Here is a 21,103-nt window from a genome sequence, read left to right as displayed (position 1 = left end):
TACATAGTTCAGGAACCATCAGGCAGACTGAATACTCTGAAAACTGTGATGTATGATAAGTTGAAAAAGACTAGGTATGTAAGCTGTTATGATGTATAGGTATCTCATACTTTATAATTCAGCAGAATATGCTTGCTCAAATTTCAGCATGTGCTTTTTTGCTGAAACCAAATAAAGTTCCTTTTTACAAACAGCTCATCACTAAAGATGAGAACTAATTACTATACAATAATGTTAGAAGAAATGATCATAAAGTAAAACAACTCTCCTTTAATTAATATTGAAAATCTACATTCTAATAAAGGGGTTTGTATTCTAATAAAGGAATCCTTTGTGTATGTTAGGACTAAAAAGAATTATATATTATGAACTGCTGCCATCAAATCAGACAAATTCTGAAAAATACTGTTCCCAAATGTCAGTTTTAAAAGAAATCAAAGCAAAGTGCCCAGAACTTTCTTTTCATTGTGACAATACAAAGCCTCACATTTTGATAAGTATCAAACAAAGACTTATTGATGGCTGGAATGTTTCATTTGACTATCCGTATTTACCAAGCCTTGGCTTCCTGGATATTCATCTCTTCAAAACTTTCTGAATGGCTTGAAATTGATTTCTTTGCAGTACGTCAAACAAGACCTCGTTATCTTCTCTATGAATAAACTTAAACTTTTTTAAAAAGGAAATTGCCAACTGCTGGAAAGATAGCAATAAATCTTAGAACAAAATGGTGCTTATGTGATTATTATCAGAAATCTCTAGAACTTTTCAGATGCCCCAATACAGCAAAATTAAATTTTGAAGATATTATTTCTACCAATATTCTACTACTACTAAATAAATGCATGGTTGATCTTTACAATATGGTAACTGGTAGTTTGGCGACATTTTGGAGGCGATAAAGGTTACTACCTGGGACTTTGGTAATAACGTGAGCAGTACTCAGTTCCGATTACGCATTATTTTGTGTGGGGGAAATGAGAGATCATGGGATATGTCATGTGATATTAATGGACGAATTACGGTTCTTTAATCGGAAAAGGGGGGAATTTGGACAAGTATCTGTGGATGTATATTATTTTGTATTAAGCTTCATTGTGTGTTGTGTGAAGTAGGGTTGAATAATTTTGGGATTGTATGGCGCTGTCTAAAGTGAATTGTAGATGTGATAAAGAGAATTTTTTTTTTATCAAATTCGGAAAAAAAATCGTTCAGTAATTTTATTGAATCCATAATAAAAGTGTATCCACCATGTAAGGAAGATTCGGAAGAAGATTAGGTTAGTTAGACTTTGTTAAGAATGTGAGTAGTATTCAGTTCTGATTACGCATTATTTTGTGTGAGGGAAATGAGAGATCATGGGATAAGTTATGTGATATTAATGGACGAATTACTGTTCTTTAATCGGGAAAAAATCTGGCAATTTTGTATTTGGCTTTATTCTGTGTTGTGTGAAATAGTGTTTGTGAATTTTTGGATCCCATGGCCGTAACTAAAGTGAATTCGAAATGGGTATTTAGTGGTATTGAAAAGGATAGTAATAAATGTTTTTTAAGGTTGTGCAAGAGAGAAATAAAGATGTTTTATTATGTTATTTATTTTACCTGGTATCTTGCTTTGAAAGATAAGTATGATTTTAAAGATTCTGAAACAGAAGTAAGAAAAGTGTATCTGCCACGTAATCAAGATTCTGAAGAAGATTAGGTAAGTTAGTATTTTTAATTATTTGAGGATATTATTTTTATGCATTGTTGTAAATGTAAGGTGGAAAGGAATTTGGTATTATTGGGAAAATTGTTATTAGCAATGATTTAGTTTAAAGTAATTAGGATTGTAAGGTAATTTTTATTAATTTAATGTATGTGCTCATTTTAAGTAGTGTTTTTGAATTTAATTATATTTTAATGAAATGATAGTTATTTTGTGAATTTTATGTTTGTAGGAATTTGGTATATGTTTAAGTTGAAATAAACGTGCATGGAAATAATTTAAATATTTGACATTGTTATGCATTTTCGTGAAATTTTTCTAATTTATGAGAAAAAAGCAGTGTACATGGATATAGTGAAGAGTGTGCGCAATGCCATTTTTGTGCAATTCTGGGATGTTTTTTTAAGTAAAAATAAGTCGGCGTGTACATGGTTTACGTGTATGTGTTATTTTGAAAAATGCGTAAGGAGAATGGTATTGTGCAGTTTTTCCTAATTTTGCAGTGAATATTTGTCATGATTAAGCAGTTTTGTTTGATAAAATTTCTAGCATAAGTGTTATTCAGCCAGTAGATTGTTGGAAGAAGTGTTCAGGAGATAAAAAGAAAAGAAACATGTCTTTACTTCGTGAAGACAAAATGGGGTAAAAAAAATTGAGGGTTGCTGTAGGAGAGTTGGTCGCCAAAAAATCGCCAAGTTACCATAATGTAAAGATCAACCAAATGCACAAAGTTAAATACAATGCAATCAAAGAATTAATTTCAAATGATTCACATATCAATTCAGATTAGTAAAATGAATTTTTTGCTTTCTTAACTCTGTACAAAATAAACAGCTAAAACAAGGAAGAAACTCTTTACTGCATATCCATCCATCCTATTTCATAAATAAACCATCCAAATTGCACCAGCAATCATCAAATTATATGTTAAAATTGAAGAACTACTGTTTAATATACAGTATTATATTCATCAAATTATATGGTAAAATTGAAGGATTACTATTTAATATACAGTATTATATGATTATCTATACTCCCAGAAATATATTCATGATACAATGCATCAAGTTGCCAAAAAGTATTTATGCAAGAACACCGGTATGCATCTAGCACACATATGTTTGAGTATATGTGGATTTGCTTTTCAAATTCAAGTCATTTTTTTTATTAACATTTCATTTTGCACTGAGTGTGTATTTTGTCGTAATGAACTGTAATGGAATAGTGGAGTTTGCCCTCTTTTATTTTCATTACAATGAAATTTATAATGTTATTGGGTGGTTCAGAATTCCTCAATCTTCTTTTTAGCAAAAATTATATTATTTTTCTCTCCAGGTATACAGTGATTAGAAAATCACTGTATACCTGGTGGAGAGAACAAAAGTAACAAGAAATACCAAATGATTTTTAGAAAAAGGTGTTAAAATAGGCAGCACTGGATGCATTACAGAAATATATGTAAAGATACTCAAACAAGCATTTCTCCCCAAAGTCACCAATTCATGAAGTGTGGATAATTAGAAAGTGCTTAATAAATATAAATAACTATTATTAGTTAACTAATAATTATCATATGTACCATTTTAAATGATACTGTATAGTTTTTCGACATTTGTCCAAAATGACAGCTTTCTTCCTTTTTAATAAAAGATACAGTCAAAAGTCTTTAATGTGGAATAATCTATAATTCAGACCTCAAAGCTATAAACTTTCTGCGCATGCATGTTTAATGCATAACCAATGGTATAGCCAAGCTAAAATTATCTATTTCAGTCGCGTTATTTCAGATTGTGTTGTTCCTTAATCTTCGAATTGGATCCGGCTTATTATGTTTTGCAGACTATAATTTTATGAAATTGCTAGAGCAATTTCAGAAAAGTAAGCTTGAACTTTTGATTATGTCAAATACAATTTCCGATTCTGGAGCTGCCAAAGGATCTATAAAGCGAAAAGCATGTTTCGATGTCCATTAAACAAAAAGTGAAATTACTGCAAAAAATGGATAAAAAAAAATGGACAAGCATTGGGTACATGACATGAAGAAAATAACAGAGAGGTAATTTGTTTTTCTAACCATTCCGAAATCTGTTTATCAATTTCACGCTGCTCTGCGAGGGGGGAGGGACGTTGCAGCACGCAATGAACTGGAATTTGAACTGTCAGCACTATCCTCATCTTCAGGGCAGATGTTTTTATTTTATTTGGCTTATAATTCCTTATCAAATGTAGTGTTTCATCTCTATGTACTCCGATATGATTTAAATCAATTCCCTCGTCATTATAAATATCACGAATAAGCATAAAATAGTTTTCTGGTTGCAATTTTCTAATTTCGACTATGCGTAATGTATGCTTTACGCATGCCCACGTCGAAAGAAATGTTTAATAAAATAAACAAATAAATATTAAGTTTTTTTTTGTAAATTTTGATACCCTTTAAATCACAATTGCTCTTTATTTCATAAATTATGATTTCATATTTTTAACTATAATTTCTGCATGCCATCTTACCAGATTTAAACTGATGATCTATAAGCCAGAATTGCCCAAGTCCCAAAGAGTCCGGATTAAAGACTTTTGACTGTATAAATAAGAATTTAATATAGTCATAAATAATTGCCCACAACTGCAATTATATATCAACATTATGAATGCCAAGTTAATTTTTTTGTTATTATCGGTATCCGCAATATTAAAAAAAATAAACTTGTGACTTACTTCATTGACTCTGGAATTAACAAACTATTAGAGAGAGAGAGAATTTTTGGAACTAAAAAAGTCGATTTTAAAAAATCATAAAATTTTCAAAATGTATCAGAAATATACAACTGGGAGAATGCCACCCAATCAGTATACTGGTTAGCGTCCCTAACTGCTGTGCCGAAGGACCCGGGTTCGAATCCTGGAGAAGGAATGGATGTTTGTGAATGTATAGTGTCGCTATGGCAAGCTGAAGTCCTCTTATGTGGTTTGGTGAAAGGGGTGGAAGACCCTTGAAGCCATCTTCCTCGCAGTGCTCTCCATCAAAATTAGGGAAAGAACTCAGCAAAATTGCAATGTCATCTATATGCTCAATGCTGTTGCCAATGGCAGGCATAAAATTTGCACTCCTTGCCAGGAGGAATTTCGTAGGCTTGGGCTGATGCTGCCAGACTAGCGAGCACAAGTAATAGAATGGCCAAAGGAGAAATCTATGTTAAGCATCAAGTTATGGGACAACTTAATGCTTAACATAGATTAAGACACTAAGATAGGAAGCTATCCCAAATTTTGATATTTAACTGTGTTATGGAGTATAAGAATTTTACAATAAGACACAGAAAAAGCAATATGCTGTAGAATATAACCGGAAGACTCTCACATTTATTCTCAGGAATTCTCTCAATCAAAACTGGAATGCAGGGGGATTATACCCATATGACTAATGGTGAAATTCTGGCATCTTGCTCTATTCTAGCCATGCCTATACAATTTCATCACAGATATGTTCATAACAATGGCCAAATTCAGTTGAATACAAAGCATATCTACACTTTTAAATAGGTTCAGCTAATAAATATAATAATACGTTTAACAAAATCATGTCATAAAACATTTTCTATCATCTTTGTCCCACAGTATGTATCATGGAGAGCTCAGTCCAGTTGTAATTCACATTTTGAGAACCATTGGCATAGCGAATACACAGGTAAAATAAATCAGACATATAAACAAACCTAAAGCAGCATATAATTCTTTTAATAAAATTACAAGAAAACTACACAAAAATACATTTTTTTTTTTTTGCAATCAATTGTATTACATATAAAAGTTTAACACAGTATATTTATGCATATTCAAAATTTTTAGGTTTTGATGCTCAGAATAATCAATAATTATGCATTTTCCTTAACTCTACCTGGGTTGAAGATTATATATCGCTTCTCTATAGTTTTCGCGTTCTAGAGGATAACCTCTAGAACAAGCAAATGCTTCCAAAGCTTGCCCAGGTGTATAACGAAGTCGTTCTACCAATAAGCGACAAAGCATATAGCCTGTCCGATTCACACCATGAGTACAATGCAATCCGATAACTAGATCATTTCTCGCATTCGATATCATGAATGATTCAACAGTATCTAACAATTCGAAAAAATTTTCTTCTTTAGGCACATCATGGCCGACACAACCTATTTTTTTGTATTGCACACCACAATCTAAAAATTCTTGCGGATTATAATAAGCAGGAAATTTAAACGTTAAGTCAATAACCATACCTAAGTTAGGCACACGTTGCATTACATCAGATGGAGTCCATTTATAAGAAACAATGCTGCTATTTTGGAATAATCTTTCAGGAAGAGGACATTTAAATGGTACAATACGAGCATCATAAACTATATCTTTAATTGGGTAGTAATCAAGCCAACCATCAGGAATTTTCTTCTGTCGCCCCATTACTTACGAATAATGAAATTAATTTCGAAACTCAAATATCAACATACGGATTGTCCCTCTAAGAACTGTTGCCATTCGAAGTTAAAACATTTAACCAAGGATGGCAAGATTACATTATTTTTAAAATGCTAAGTTTAAACTACAATACTTTAAAGTTATTGAATAAAACAATCTTATTTCACTCATTACAGACAATTTCAGCATATCTTATTACACTTCATGGCATTCCCTAATGCACTTCCCGAAAGTTTGCGCAATTAAATATTGACATCGGTTTTGGCAATGAGCTATAAGACATTTAATGTAGTGATGGAAGATTAGCAGATGCTGTGATGAAAAGTGATACGAAGTGTCAGATTTTGGGAAGGGTGTGTTTACATTTGCCTTTATTTTAATATGCTTTGTGTATCTATTTTCTTTTCTCATATATTTTGATTGCTGGTCGATCAAAATGGCGGACACTTTGTGGCGGGAATGCGCAGACTGGTTAATTAAACAGCAAGTATTACTCCCAGATCATAGAGTTACATGGCCATCTGCTCAAGTAATAGACTTGGTTTACACACTTCGTGATGGTGTTCTGCTGTGTCAGCTTCTTAATAAATTAGTGATAGGATGTATCGATCTGAAAGAAATAAGTTTACGGCCCCAGATGTCGCAGGTAATTTTACATATATATTTTAAAATTCTCTTTTCGTAATATAACTTACTCTTTTATGTTATTTAAGTTTATTGGAAAATAAAACTCGGTGAAATTTTTATTAATGCATGACTTTCTGACGTAAAGTATTATGAGCCCGAATGAATTCCTAAAAAAGTTTTTTTTGCTATTATACATAACTAAATCTTGACCATTCTGTGATTTCTTATACATGGCATTATTTTCGTATTTTTAAAATTAACTGATGACAGTTGTGCGTTTTCTTCTGCATATCGTTATTTTCATGCTAGTTAGAGTTTATGAAGGAATTTAGATTTTTTTTTCTGTTATTTCATTTGCAAATAAAACCGAGACTGCTTTCAAGGGAGGCTAATGATGAACTGCATAAGCCTTTAGCATTTATGAGTCATATGTTGATAATCGTAATAATAAGCAAGTTAATGATAATGAATAAATAGTACTCTTCATTATGGGGACCGAATTCAGGAATATACGTATATATGTGCAGATGTGTGTGTGTGTACACACACATACATATGTACTTGCATATATAAACACATATATCCATGTGTACATGCATTTCTGAATCTGGTCCCAAAAACATGAGTACTGAATAAATATGCAATTCAGTAATAAAACAGCCATTCAAACTGATGTTATTTTATTTATTAACCTTTTGACTCCTGATGGAACATATATGTCCCACTAAAAATTACTGCTAAAATTACTAAAAATTACTGCTGGTTTAAAACGTACTTAGAATCTTCTGAATGATGGATATTCTCTTCCAATAGTTGGAAAATCAAGACACCACTTGCTCATTGTACACAAATGAACCAAATAAGACTTGCCCAATGTGTAATGTTGTTGTAAACCTAATTTCACATATAGCTGAGAAGTACAGCACTAATTAGCACATGTTGTTGTAATAAATGATAATAAATTTCGTTGTTAAAGGTTAAGCTAATTATTTCAAAAATTTTTTTTTTTCTTTTTTTTTACATTTAAAGCATACAAAACTAGGAATTATATTTGAAGTCTGTACAAAATTTCATTCAGTAGAGAATTCAAATATACACTGAAGTGACAAAAGTCATGGGATAGCAATATGCAAATATACAGATGGCAGTAGTATCGCGTAGAAAATGTATAAATGTGAAGTGCTTTGGCAAGGCATTCATTTGTCTTCAAGTTATTCATATGAAGAGGCTTTGACGTGATTATGGCCGCACGACGAGAATTAACAGACTTTGAATGTGGAATGGTAGTTGGAACTAGACGCATGGGTCATTCCATTTCGGATATCGTTAGGAAATTCAACATTCCGAGATCCACAGTGTCAAGAGTGTGCTGAGAGTATTTAATTTCAGGCATAACATCCCACCATGGACAGCGAAGTGGCCGACCACCTGCACTTAATGACCGAGACCAGTGACGTCTGCGTAGAGTTGTCAATATTCACAGACAAGCAACACTGCGTCAAATAACGGCAGAAATCAATGTGGGATGTACGAGGGACGTGTCTGATAGGACAGTGCGGCGAAATTTGTCTTCCTTGGGATATGCCAGCAGAAGACCGACTCGAGTGCCTTTACTGACAGCACGACATTGCCTGCAGTGACTCTTATGGGCCTCGTGAGCATATCAGTTGGTCCCTAAACGAATGGAAAACCGTGGCTTGGTCAGATGAGTCACGATTTCAGTTGGTAAGAGCTGATGGTAGGGTTCGAGTGTGGCGCATACCCCACGAAGCCATGGACCTAAGTTGTCAACAAGGGACTGTTCAAGCTGGTGGTGGTTCCATAATGGTCTGGGTCTGGGCTGTTTTTATGTGGCATGGACTTGGTCCTGTGGTGCAACTGAACCGATCATTGACTGGAAATGGATGCCTTCAGCTACTTAGAGATCACTTACAGCCATTCATGGACTTCACGTACTCAAACAACAATGGAATTTTTATTGATGACAATGCACCATGACACCGGGGCACAATTATTCGCGATTGGTTAGAAGAACATTCTGGACAATTCCAGCAAATGATCTGGCCACCAAGATCGCCCGATATGAATCCCATTGAACATTTATGGGACATCATCGAGAGGTCAGTTTGTGCCCAAAACCCTGCACCGTCAACACTTTCACAATTATGGACGTCTATAGAGGCAGTATGGCTCAATATTCCTGCAGGGGACTTCTAACGACTTGTTCAGTCTATGCCACGTCGAGTTGCTGCACTTGGCCGGGCAAAAGGAGGACCGACAAAATATTAAGAGGTATCCCATGACTTTTATCACTGCAATGTAGTATCCAGTTCAGTATTCTCATAATGAGACAGTGTAATACTTTGTAGCATCTTAATTCATCTTCTCTAAATTTCATTGCGAAAATGCTCTTTTACATCTGCATTGGTGACTCAGGTGGACCTTCTTAGAAGAGTTTCCATTTGGTTTTTTGCCTGTAGTTAAATTATACAAGTCATCAGTATTACATTTCTTTCGACTTCACAGTTAGTCATGGAAAGCAAGAAAAAAAAAATGTAATTATATATTTGATACTTAGTTATTATCCCACTAATTGCAAAACTTTAAAAAAGGTTAATATTTGATACTTAGTTATTATCCACTAATTGCAAAAAGCAGTGCAAACGTTAGGTACAGTTAAGCAGGATGTAACAACGCACTTTTAACATCTGCACTTTCGTTTGGTGTAGCCCCAGTAGATAGTCAATAAGCTAGACATTGTTTTTATGAACAAGGATATAAATTAACTGTCATTACTCTATTTTTTGTTGCATTTTGAAAAATAAATGAATTAAGTTTGGGATTTGCCTTCTACAGAACATCAAGCAGATTATTATTTTCTAAATTATTGAATTCTACCATAAAAAATGTGCATAGCAGTGTGCACAAGTTAGTGAGCTGAATACGACTAACAAAAAAGGGAACTACTGTCATATACAAACCGGAAAAATTTGTTTAGCGAGAAACTCCGCGATTTTACTTATTTAAATTTTTTGTTTACATTTCAAACTTAAAGCCTAAAATATCTGAAAAAACTCAGTTTTCACCTATGCAAAAACTGCGTTTTTGCACACGATTTACTACTCTAAAAGTCTGAAATGAAAACAAAAAATTTAGGTAAGTAAAAGCATGAAGTTTCTCGCCAAAAACATTTTATGACAAATTTAAATTAAAATAACAACAATAAATTCCAAACAGTTTCAACAGAAAAAAATAATAATAATAAAAAAAAAAAAAAAAAAAAAAAAAAAAAGCAAAATTAAGCAATTCAACAATTAAAATAACTCTCTACAAAATAAAAAACATTAAAAAGTAAATTCATTTACCATTCAAAATAGTTCAGACAAAAAAGCAAAATATTAATTTCAAACAAAAACTTGTAAAGACAGACATATCACATGTATAATCCAATATACTTTGATTAATAAACCCATGGCAATCACACAAAGCATGTGAATGAAATAGCCATGACTTAGCTATGTCAGACATGTTTCTATGGTTCAAAATTTCAAACATTACAATAAAAATTTCTTCTAAAGTCAACTTACTGAATTAAAACCAGGATCCAAACCTCAAACTTTGTTGGGAACCACATTATTTACCCTCAACAATTTTTCTGGAAATCCACACAAATCCATCAGAAACATGATTGGTTTGAGTAGATTGAAGGGTGCCCATGGATTATTGCTAAGTTGTTGTTTTATTTATCTCCAAGTTGTTGTTTCATTTATGGTAACCTGAGTAGTTGAATGATATTGAAGTCCTATTATGATGTAATTAGTTGAGTGATTGAGGTGAATTCGAATGATGGGGCAGATTTTGAATGTTGTTATTTTGTGGTTTACACGGTAAAATGGCTGTATGTTTTAAGATTAATTTGAAGTTTCTGCATGATTTTGAATGAAACGGAATAAAGCATTAATTGATTGGTGTGTAAATGAAGGTTTACTAAGTTGCCTTTATAAGTGTTCTGTTTGTAGGAAGGAAATGCATATGGTCGAACATTGGAGGATACCTGCACTATGGATGATATTTTTGACTCTGTTTTTGTGAATTTATGTGGCGATCCCAGTATACATATTTTAGTTCAGATAATTTTAGGAAGTTTTTGGATGCTGGTAAGGAACTTTGTTTAACTGAAGGCGGTGAAATTTGTTAGTAAAGTAAGTGGATATTTCCTTTGTGTAGTGCTAAGATGAATTTTCTTTCTTATGTTGTTTCATTATTTGATTTATAATGTAGTTTAAACTAAAACTAAACTTAGTGGCGTAACAGCCCTAGCGGGCCAGTGCCTGCAGTGCCCCGAAATCTGCTTTCTTGACCATGGGCCCTGGGGTGCATAAGCATATGCCATGAACAAGTGGTCAGCTTGTTGCAGGACCCCCAGTGTTTAGTCCCCAAGCAAACTTAGTACTCATTTTATCGACCAAAAAGATGGAAATCAAGGGATGAAAGACTGAGCGAACTTGCCCAGCCTGGGGATCGAACCCTGAACCTGTGGTGATGCTGCGCGATGCACTATCCACCAGGCTTCATAATGTAGTTTATTGAGATTATATATTTTTTATTGGCTTCTCCTTTGACTTTTTAAGTGAATATAGATTGGTGTGTACATGGACAAAGTCAAGGAAGTGCACAGTGCCTAGTTTGTGCAATTCTCTGATTTTTTTTTAAGTGAAAATAGGTCGATGTGTACATGGATACCGAGCTTGTGCAATTCTTTGACTTGTTGTTTTGGATTTGTGTAGCGGTGATTTTTGGAATTCTTTGACTTGTTGTTTTGGATTTGTGTAGCGGCGATTTTTGGAATTCTTTGACTTGTTATTTTGGATTTGTCTAGCGGCGATTTTTGGCAAAGCCAAAATAACAAAGCAAACAATTGCACGAACTCGGTGTCCATGTACTATTGCCAAAAATCACAAGTTATTGCCAAGGGGCACCCATAAATATATTTTTATCACACGATTTTTCTTCTGAATCTTCATATCAGACCTGCACTTCTCACATACTAAGTTTGGTTTCAGATATCCTGTATCTCACAAAAACTGCAAAAATACGCTTTTGTCAGAATGAGGACAACCATGAACAAATGCTTCATTAATAACTCCATATCTTCTCGAACTAAATTTAGCTTGAATGCACTCTAAAACACGTGGCTGATATATCTACACAACTTTGTTCATGGAAGTATACGCCATTATTTAACGCATAACAAAACAACCAGCTGGACGAAATACAACTACATTCCTCAGAACATTTTCCACTTGAAAAGGGTTGCCATACAAACAAAATATCGACTAAACCATCCACACAAAATATTGCCACATTTGGTGGCCACATGTGTCCGTATATGACATTTGTACTCAAAAAAGTAATATATTGAAACAATCAGGTGTGGGAAGTCTCTTAGCATCTTAAGCGGAGCTTCCAGAAAATCTAGAGGCCCTAACAAAATAGTAGAAACCAACAAACACATTTTTACACAAAGTGCAAAAACGAAGCCTGCCTGTTTGAGTATTGATTGTTTTTTAAATAAACAGTCATCAGTTTCTTCTGAATTCTGCAAGAATGATTTGCCTAATTTTTTCAAGATTTCTGCCTATTTTCATATTTCGACTTTCATGGTTGATGGGATGATATGTAAGAATAAGCTTTATTTGTCTGTATATTAAAAGTCTTTATGTAAAGTGCTTCAAAAGTCTGTGGCATTTTAAAAAATAAATTGTAAAAGAAGATAAACTGTAGTAATGAAATATTTACAGAGGTTGTTACAGTAATTAAAGGTTTTTTTTAATCATCAAATATTCCCCTCCCCTTTTTCAACCAAGTTTACTTGTGCCAAAAAAAAAAAAAAAAAAAAAAAATGATTGTATGGGGGTGAAAGTTTGATTGCATATAAAAAAAAAATATATTTAAACCTTAGTAGAATTTGGTACTCTTCTGTTATCAGCACTGAATTCAGAAAAGAATGCATGTATATGTATGTGTGTGTATATACGTACATACATATATGCATGAACACATACATTGTGAGTGAATATGAGTTTATAAAATGCTAAATTTAACTATCAAGTTAAGAAGAGTGTATTTTTCTGAGAATTGTTGTTTGTTTTATATGCCATTAAATAGCCTTCTGTCTTTCCCCCCCCCTTGATCTGGGTTTTTATTTTTCCATTTATTGTTTCAGTTTCTATGTTTGAAAAATATCCGGACTTTTTTGCAAACATGTCAGAACGTGTTTAACATTCCTTCTGCTGATTTATTTGAACCTGGGATGCTGTTTGATTGTACAGATTTTGGAAAAGTGAGTGTTTATGTTAATGCAGTATTGTATGTAAATTATTTATGGTGTAATATGCTGTTTGATCGTACAGATTTTGGAAAAGTGAGTGTTTATGTTAATGCAGTATTGTATGTAAATTATTTATGGTGTAAAAATTCAGATTTATTGAAATTTTGTAGTTGTAATCATTTTTTACTGTGTACGCCACTGCTTGTTAAACTGTGGGTCATGATCCCCAGGCGGTTGCCAAAAATTTAGCAGTTTTGATATTTCTTATTAATTATAATGATTTTAAAATTACCAAATATTTTTACACAATGTATCTGAAAATAGGTAAGACAATACACAAAGAAAAATGGAAAACATTTCGACGCATTCTTTTTATAATAAAAACGTTCATATTACTTGCTTTGCACGTGACGCTTTCATTTCGTCTGTTACATATTTAAAAATTTCACATTGTTCTATGCCTTAAAAATAGAAATTAAAGTTAATGACCGGAAACTGCAATAGTATACAGTACAAAGTCTCTAATCCGGACATCCATTATCCAGAATGATCTATAATCGGGACCTCAAAGCCACAAACTTACACATGCACGTTTGATGCACATGTTCGTTACACATGTGTGTAATGCCAGTAAAGCAGCATTTACCCATGCACACTTCCGATGGTGAAGGAAGTAACCTCGACACAGCAATTACAGGACTTGAACAGTGGAACTTTGTAACTGAACAAGAAAGTATGTGTGTTTATAGAATTAAAAAGAAAGTATTAGCACAAAAAACGAAGCAACTTAAACAACTTACATTGAAGGAAATGTTTAATAAAGTAAACAAATAAATATTAAGCTTTTTTTTGTAAATTTTAATACCCTTTAGATCATAATTGCTCTTTATTTCATAAATTATGGTTTTATATTTTTAATTGTATAATTTCTGCATGCCATCTTACCAGATCTAAATTGATGATGTATAATCCAGAAAAACCCCTACTTCGGCGATTCCGGATTACGGACTTTGTACTGTATTACGGTACAAATGAAAACATTGACAGTTTTGCGCACGCATATGTCGAATTTGTGCAATGCTTATAGGGTTCCAAAAATTTTTCATAAATATTATGGAGTCCTGGGGGTTGGGAAAAAAAATCTCCATGATAAAAAGGGGTTGCGACTGATAAAAGTTTAAGAAGCCCTGGTGTACACTTTGCATTTTAAATGTGTAGCTGAACAGAATTGTTAAGAATTAACAAAAAAGTATGCCAAGGGCCTAGTGTTAAATTTGCGTTAGATTAATAAATAAAATAAAAAATAAAATCTGAAAGGTTTCAGATTTTAAAATACGTCCAAAGGGACGATTTTTTAATTTTGTATGCTACCTTTATTTATTAAATATCTTGTTCTTTGCACTTAAACCATAAAATTTAGTTTAAGAGCAATATTGCAAAATAATTTTAAACTGAGCATATCTTTAGAATTTCCGATACACAGTCTCACGTACTGGAGATAAAAATGTTTTTTCTGTACAATGTTGCCATTACTCGCTTTGAAATCCTTAAGTTTGCTAATTAAAAATTCATTAAAGTTTTACAAAATATGAACTCGATAACAAAACAAATTCCAAATTTCAAATTTGTGCTTCCAGATGCCCATATTTGCAGTAGGAGTATGTCATTCAAAATTTCAAAATTAAATTCTCTAGGTACCATTGTTTTATCACAATGCGAGAAACATACATACATTTATGCAGATTCTTCATTATTTAATTTCTTCAAATGTATTACAGGGTGATAATATTTGGTGGCAACAGTTTGAAAAGTGATACAGCCTTTTAAAGATTTCAACGCAAAATGCCAAAACGAAAACAATAGTCCCTTAGCAACAAAGCTCCTTTGAACTGAAAAGTGTGTATGAGAGAAAGCTAGAATAGATATAAATAGAAAAATGTAAAACAACAATAATACTTAAGGGTACTTTTTTCAGATGCTAGGCTATGATATTAATTGATTTTGCTATACGTGAATAAGGGTTTATAAGTCAGTTAATAAGACTCATAAAATTCTAAAATTAAAAATATGAAACCGTAATTTATGAAATAAAGAACAATTATGATCTAAAGGGTATCAAAATTTACAAAAAAAGCTTAATATTTATTTGTTTACTTTATTAAACATGCCTTTGAATGTAAGTTGTTTAAGTTGCTTCGTTTTATGTGATAATACTTTCTCTTTGATTCTATAAACAGACATAATTTTTTATTCACTTTCAAAGTTCCGCTGTTCAAGTCCTGTTAATTGCTGTGCCGAGAATACCGACTAACTTGTCAATCGAAATTTTTTCGTTTTCACTAACCTCTCTGTCACATTCTTCATGTCTTTATCCATTTTTTGCAGCAATTCCACTTTTTGTTTGATGGACATTGAAACATACTTTTGTTTTGTACGATCCTTTGGGAGCTCCAGAATCAAAAATTCTATTTGACATAATCGAAAGTTCAAGTTTACTTTTATAGTATTGCTCTTACAGTCTGCAAAAAATAATAAGCTGGATCCAATTCGAAAATTAGAGAACAACGCAATCATCAACATTAACTGAAATAGATAATTAGATAATTTTAGCTTACACCGTCCGTTATACATAAAACGCGCACACGCAAATGCGCAGTGGTAAGAGGTCTTACGCGCATGCGTAAACGCCTATGCGCATGTGTCAACGCAGCACATGCGCAGAAAGTTTTTAACTTTGAGGTCCGGATTATAGATCATTCCGAATTATGGGTGTCCGAATTAACGACTTTTGACTGTATTATTTTCACTGCACTTCCTATAGCAATTTTTATAAGCTTTTCTTCAGCTGATTGTCACTGAGTTTTAAACTACTTCTTAATATGCTGTTAAGGTCAGATGCATCAATCTAAGCATGCTGACATCCATCTAGGTGTACCAGTATTCCTGGCACAATTTAGTCCCTTCTTCAGTTAATTTATTCCAAATCTTTTGCATGTTGGATACATGTAAATGTGTGTAAGCTGTTGTATTTTGGGAGAATTAACTAACAACACTTAAGTCTAACATGAAACTCCTCATTAAGGTATCTGATTCTTGAAAATGAGTTCAGTAATATATGCCAGGTGTCTCTTCAATTACATATGTCTTTTGAGATGAAAAACAGCTAAAAAATGGGTATACCGTACCAGTGGTACCAGTTGTTAGGTAGTATATTTAACCCTCTTATAGCAAAAAGTGCAAATGCACATATACTGCTGGGGCTGGCTGTTTTTTTCGCGAACGTCTCTCCAGGTCTAGGGAATTTTCCATTACTAAGTTTATACATAAAATTACAGAAAGGTGAATGTGTTGTTTAATAGCGTTCTATAGAGTATATATGTTGTATATGCTTTATATATTTTTTATTAATATATTTATTTATTTCATATAGTTAATGCTTTTTTTAATACTTAATTTTTTTTTGCTAGAATATTTTAATTTGGACATTAATTTTTTGTTCAGTATTTATTTCTTTGCTAGTGACCTTTGACATCATACATTTGACAATAGACATTTTACTTAAAATTCATTTTTAGTGTTATAAATTTCAAAGTGGAGTTCTGCAGGCAGGTCTATGTGGAACTAATCTGATATGCGCCCTCAAGTCGGCAAATTTCTCGCCAAACATTTTTGGTGAGAAACTTCACGCTGCCATATTACTATCTAAATTTTTTGTCTATATTTCGAACTTTAAGCTTAAAATTTCTCCAAAAACGCGGTTTTCGCACATGCAAAAACTATGTTTTGAACACACGATTTAAGCTAAAAATCCAAAACAAAAACAAAAAATGTAGATAGCAAAAACATAAAGTTTCAAACCAAAAATATTTGACAAGAATCCATGTACACAGCAACATGTTTTAACTTAAAAAAACATCTACAAATGGCACAATGTAGGCAACGAACGAATCTATGAACTACGCACACCTCGCTTTAATAAATTAACATAACAACAATAAATTTCAAAGAATACCACGTACACAGCATCCTGTTTAAACTTAAAAAAACATCTACGAATTGCACAATTTAGGCAAGGAACGAATCTACGAACTACGCACACCTCGCTTTAATAAATTAACATAATAACAATAAATTTCAAAGAATACCATGTACACAGCATCCTGTTTAAACTTTAAAATAATCTACGAATTGCACAATTTAGACAAGGAATGAATCTACGATCTACGCACACCTTACTTTAATAAAATAACATAATAACAATAAATTTCAAATAATACCATGTACACAGCGTTCTGTTTCAAAAACAACAATAATGACAGAAATTCATACTAAATAACCAATGAACATAACATTCTACAAAATAAGAACAATAATAAAATAAAATGCACTTACCATGAATTAATGCTTTTTCGAGCAGCAGAAATACCAATTTCATACCGCCACGTAATCACTATCGTATTTACATGACAATTAGACACACTCCAGAAAATTCATACTATGGTTCACAAACAAAAAAAATCACAAATCCCTACTTCTGTCATGCATAGCCATTAAAAATAATCTCCCAGACCTTCTTTCCACACCTCCAAATACCCGCTACCCCTCAACAGGAGGGCCACAATAATATTTCCTTTTGCCGAACTTCAATTCAACACCTTCTACCATTTTATCTTTCCCTCCCATCTTCTCAGACACAGATGCGAATCAACGAGCTCCAGCGAAAGATTGTTCAACGTCAACAGGGTTGCCATAGAACTCGCAATCGTGCCAAAAACCAGTGCAGAACACATATCGCCACATTTGGTGAAATTAAGGCGTATATCAGAGTTGTACTGTCTATGTTACAGTCTTTGTATTCATGATAGCTCATTTGCATTTTTGCTGGATTTTTGTGGGGATGTGAACAAAGCATCATCATCTCACTTTCTTAGAATGTTCACTTGAACAAAATACTTCCCGTTTATCTTTAAAATCAGCTAAATTTAGGTCCCCCCACTATTCAAAACCATTGCCTCACCAATTTTCGTTTTGGGCAGCTGAAAATTTTCAGTTAATCCTTTTCTTTTCCTCCCTACAGTCTCATGAGTATTTGTTCCATGTCAAATTAATTCTTCTGCCAATAATGGAATCATGAGAAAAATATCAATATTTAATTTCTTCAAGTAGAGATTCAACAACTCTTTCCTTGCATAATCCTGAAGTTTCCATTAACTCTGTTTGTATTCCTATGTAAATGGTGAAGTTACAGGTGTAAAAGTATCTAGATTCGCATAATTTGCTAAAGATTTTCAAAATTGTGATGCTGCTAATGAACATTTCACGTGCACAAAGTATAATTCTCAATTTGAAACTGGACTGCAAATCCAAACGCCAAGCACTGTGTATGGGGGGGGGGAAAGGGAAAAACTTTCATAATATCTATGAATAAATACCATGTGCTTATTTAAAGAAATACCCAATGCTGTAGCAAAAAAAAAAAAAGTCATCCATAATATAACCCATATAATAGTAATAACTATCATTTTAAAAAACGTTTAAAAACCTGCCAGAAAGCCTATGAGTTGAGAGCATTATCTTTCATCTTATATTTATAGAATCAAAATTCAAGAGCATGTGATTTATCTTTGTCTCTTTTTGAGTAGAAGCTTAGATGTAGAAGCAAAAATCTACATCTATCTCATATCCTATGGATATACAATGTCATCTTGGGCCAAGAGTATTAGTTTCTAAAACAATCCAAAACACCGATCTGAATATGTGACAGGTTGTGGGGGGGGATGAGAAAACGTTCTGTCACACTGGCATGGCAGCCGAGAAATGAGGCATTTGTTTCATAATGGCATGTCTACATAGCAGTTGACACAAAAAGGCTAATGCACATTTTCTTTAATGTTTTCTACTAGAATATAAATTTTGAATGTATTTTTTTAATCAATGAAATTGAAAGAGTATAAACAAGTTGTGTATTTTAAAAGGAAGTAAAATAAAAGAAATGCTTTTTATAGTAATTCTTAATTTTCATTAAAGTTACACTTTTTGTTTAATTGCATTAAAATGTTGACAATTTTTTTAATAACATATTAGTTAATATTTTCTTGAATGTTTTTATCCCCATTTAAGTCTAATTCTTAAGTAAGCATTTGCATGTAAAATAAAAGAAATGCTTTTTATAGTAATTCTTAATTTTCATTAAAGTTACACTTTTTGTTTAATTGCATTAAAATGTTGACAATTTTTTTAATAACATATTAGTCAATATTTTCTTGAATGTTTTTATCCCCATTTAAGTCTAATTCTTAAGTAAGCATTTGCATATAAATATTTATATCTATATTTTTTAAAGTTAATGAAAATCAACATTTTTCTTAATATAGGTATTGCATACTTTGTCTGTGTTGTCAAAGACAGATAAAGCTCAAGCAGCTGGAATCAAGTAAGTTTCTAAAATGTATTCTATTTAATAAAAGGTAAACTGAATGCTAAGTTATTGTAAATATTGTCACAGTCTATGTGCCATGCTTTTATGTGACTATTTTATACAATTGGAAGTTAAAGATTTGGTAAAAGTATATTTACGGGTGCCCTTTGGCGAAAATTGGCGCTGCATGAACACCAAGTTTGTGCAATTCTTTGACTTAATATTTTGGCTTCGCTATACAAAGCCAAAATAACAAGTCCAAGAATTGCACAAATGGTATCCATGTACACATTGACCTATTTTCACTGAGAAAACGTCAGAGAATTGCACAAACTCGGCATTGCGCACTGACTTGACTTTGTCCATGTACACATCTATCTATTTTCACTTAAAAATCGAAGGAGCACCCAATTCTACACTAGATCCAAACAAAAATATATAATCTCAAGAAACTGCATTTTAAATCAAACATAAAAAAGCACTATGCGCTGCACAAAGGAAATATCCACTGATCTTAATTAAAAATTTCTGTGTCTTCAGTCTGTGTCACACAAAATTCCTTAACAGCATCTAAAAACTTTCCTCAAATCATGTTCTCTTCCTAATGGAATGCTTTATATGGTGACCATTTGAACCTTTCTTGTGACATACCCATTCAAAGCCATCTGAACGATCTTTACATTCAACCAGACGCATTTCCTTTGTACGAACAGGACATTTATAATGGTTACTAAGTAAACCTTCATTTACACACCAGCCAGTTAATGCCTTTTTTCCCCCTTTTGTTCGAAATTGTATAGAAACTTCTAATTAATCTTACCACATTCAGCCATTTTACCTTGTAAATCACAAAATAAGCAGCGTACAACCAACATCCGACACACAAACAAGCCCTTACAAATCTTTTTCCATCAATCAAATTCGCTGCAATCACACAAACAATTACATCATAATAGAGTTTCCATAACATTCAACTACCCAGGTTATGACAAATGAAACAACTTGGCAATGATCCAAGGGGGCGTGCTTAAATATAAGCTAACCAAAGATTTTTCTAGAACAAATTAAGAGTACTTAAAAAGAAAAAGTTTTTTGTTTTTTGTTTTGGAAGTTAATAATTTTCTTGAGGGAAATTCTTTTATTATTAAACTGGCATCTAGCCTCTTTATTTTGGGAGAAAATGTTTAAAAGACATTTGTACTTAATAGAATGCAAATAAAAGTTGGGAATTTATATTTTTCAGAGACTATATAAAAATTTAAATCACCCTGCAAGTAATCTTCTCTTTTGAACTCTCTGCATAATAACTTGTGATAAGACTTTGGGCATTATTTTAACAGTATAATTAGGTATACAGTGCTGTTCACAAAATTTGTAACATCAAGAAAAATTAATCAGAAAGGCAAAACATTTAGAACATGAATTAGTTACCATGAGAGGTGCAATTCAAATTTCATTCGCATTGGCTAGTAGGATGCTTATGCAATTGAGAATGAAATCTGACTCAAAAGCAGGGCCTTTAACAGAACTTATGAAATTAGTGCTACCTGGCAGAATTTAGAAAA

At 32.6% G+C, this 21,103-nt stretch overlaps 2 protein-coding genes across 5 annotated transcripts in view; one reads left to right on the top strand and one right to left on the bottom strand.

Annotated features, from left to right (window-relative positions):
• Nucleotides 1-5,427: 5,427 nt before the first annotated feature.
• On the bottom strand, nt 5,428-6,225 carry LOC118189619 (RNA/RNP complex-1-interacting phosphatase). Its single transcript, XM_035360273.2, has one exon. It carries the CDS (start codon nt 6,145-6,147, stop codon nt 5,605-5,607), a length of 543 nt encoding a protein of 180 aa, XP_035216164.1. The 5' UTR covers nt 6,148-6,225; the 3' UTR covers nt 5,428-5,604.
• Nucleotides 6,226-6,435: 210 nt separating this feature from the next.
• LOC118189618 (protein vav-like) overlaps nt 6,436-21,103 on the top strand; it is a 111,495-nt gene continuing 96,827 nt past the window's right edge. For 3 of the 4 annotated variants that reach the window (XM_035360268.2, XM_035360269.2, XM_035360267.2), the window contains exons 1-3: nt 6,437-6,808; nt 13,016-13,132; nt 19,495-19,553. In XM_035360268.2, coding sequence (XP_035216159.1) covers nt 6,599-6,808; nt 13,016-13,132; nt 19,495-19,553 — 386 coding nt within the window. In that variant the 5' untranslated portion in view covers nt 6,437-6,598. Of the gene's footprint in view, nt 6,809-13,015; nt 13,133-19,494; nt 19,554-21,103 lie in introns of all 4 variants that reach the window. The other variant, XM_085824263.1, reaches the window with a different exon arrangement.

This window comes from Stegodyphus dumicola, chromosome 9 (genome assembly GCF_044657685.1).
Source record: "Stegodyphus dumicola isolate Sdum_Otavi_A_Nest chromosome 9, ASM4465768v1".
NCBI classification, from domain to species: domain Eukaryota; kingdom Metazoa; phylum Arthropoda; class Arachnida; order Araneae; family Eresidae; genus Stegodyphus; species Stegodyphus dumicola.
The sequence above is the reverse complement of the archived record's forward strand: the minus strand, read 5'-3'. Positions and strand labels throughout refer to the sequence as shown.

Coding starts and splice junctions, on each gene's coding strand:
- LOC118189619 (XM_035360273.2), bottom strand. CDS start 6,147: ATGGGGCGACAGAAGAAAATTCCTGATGGTTGGCTTGATTACTACCCA.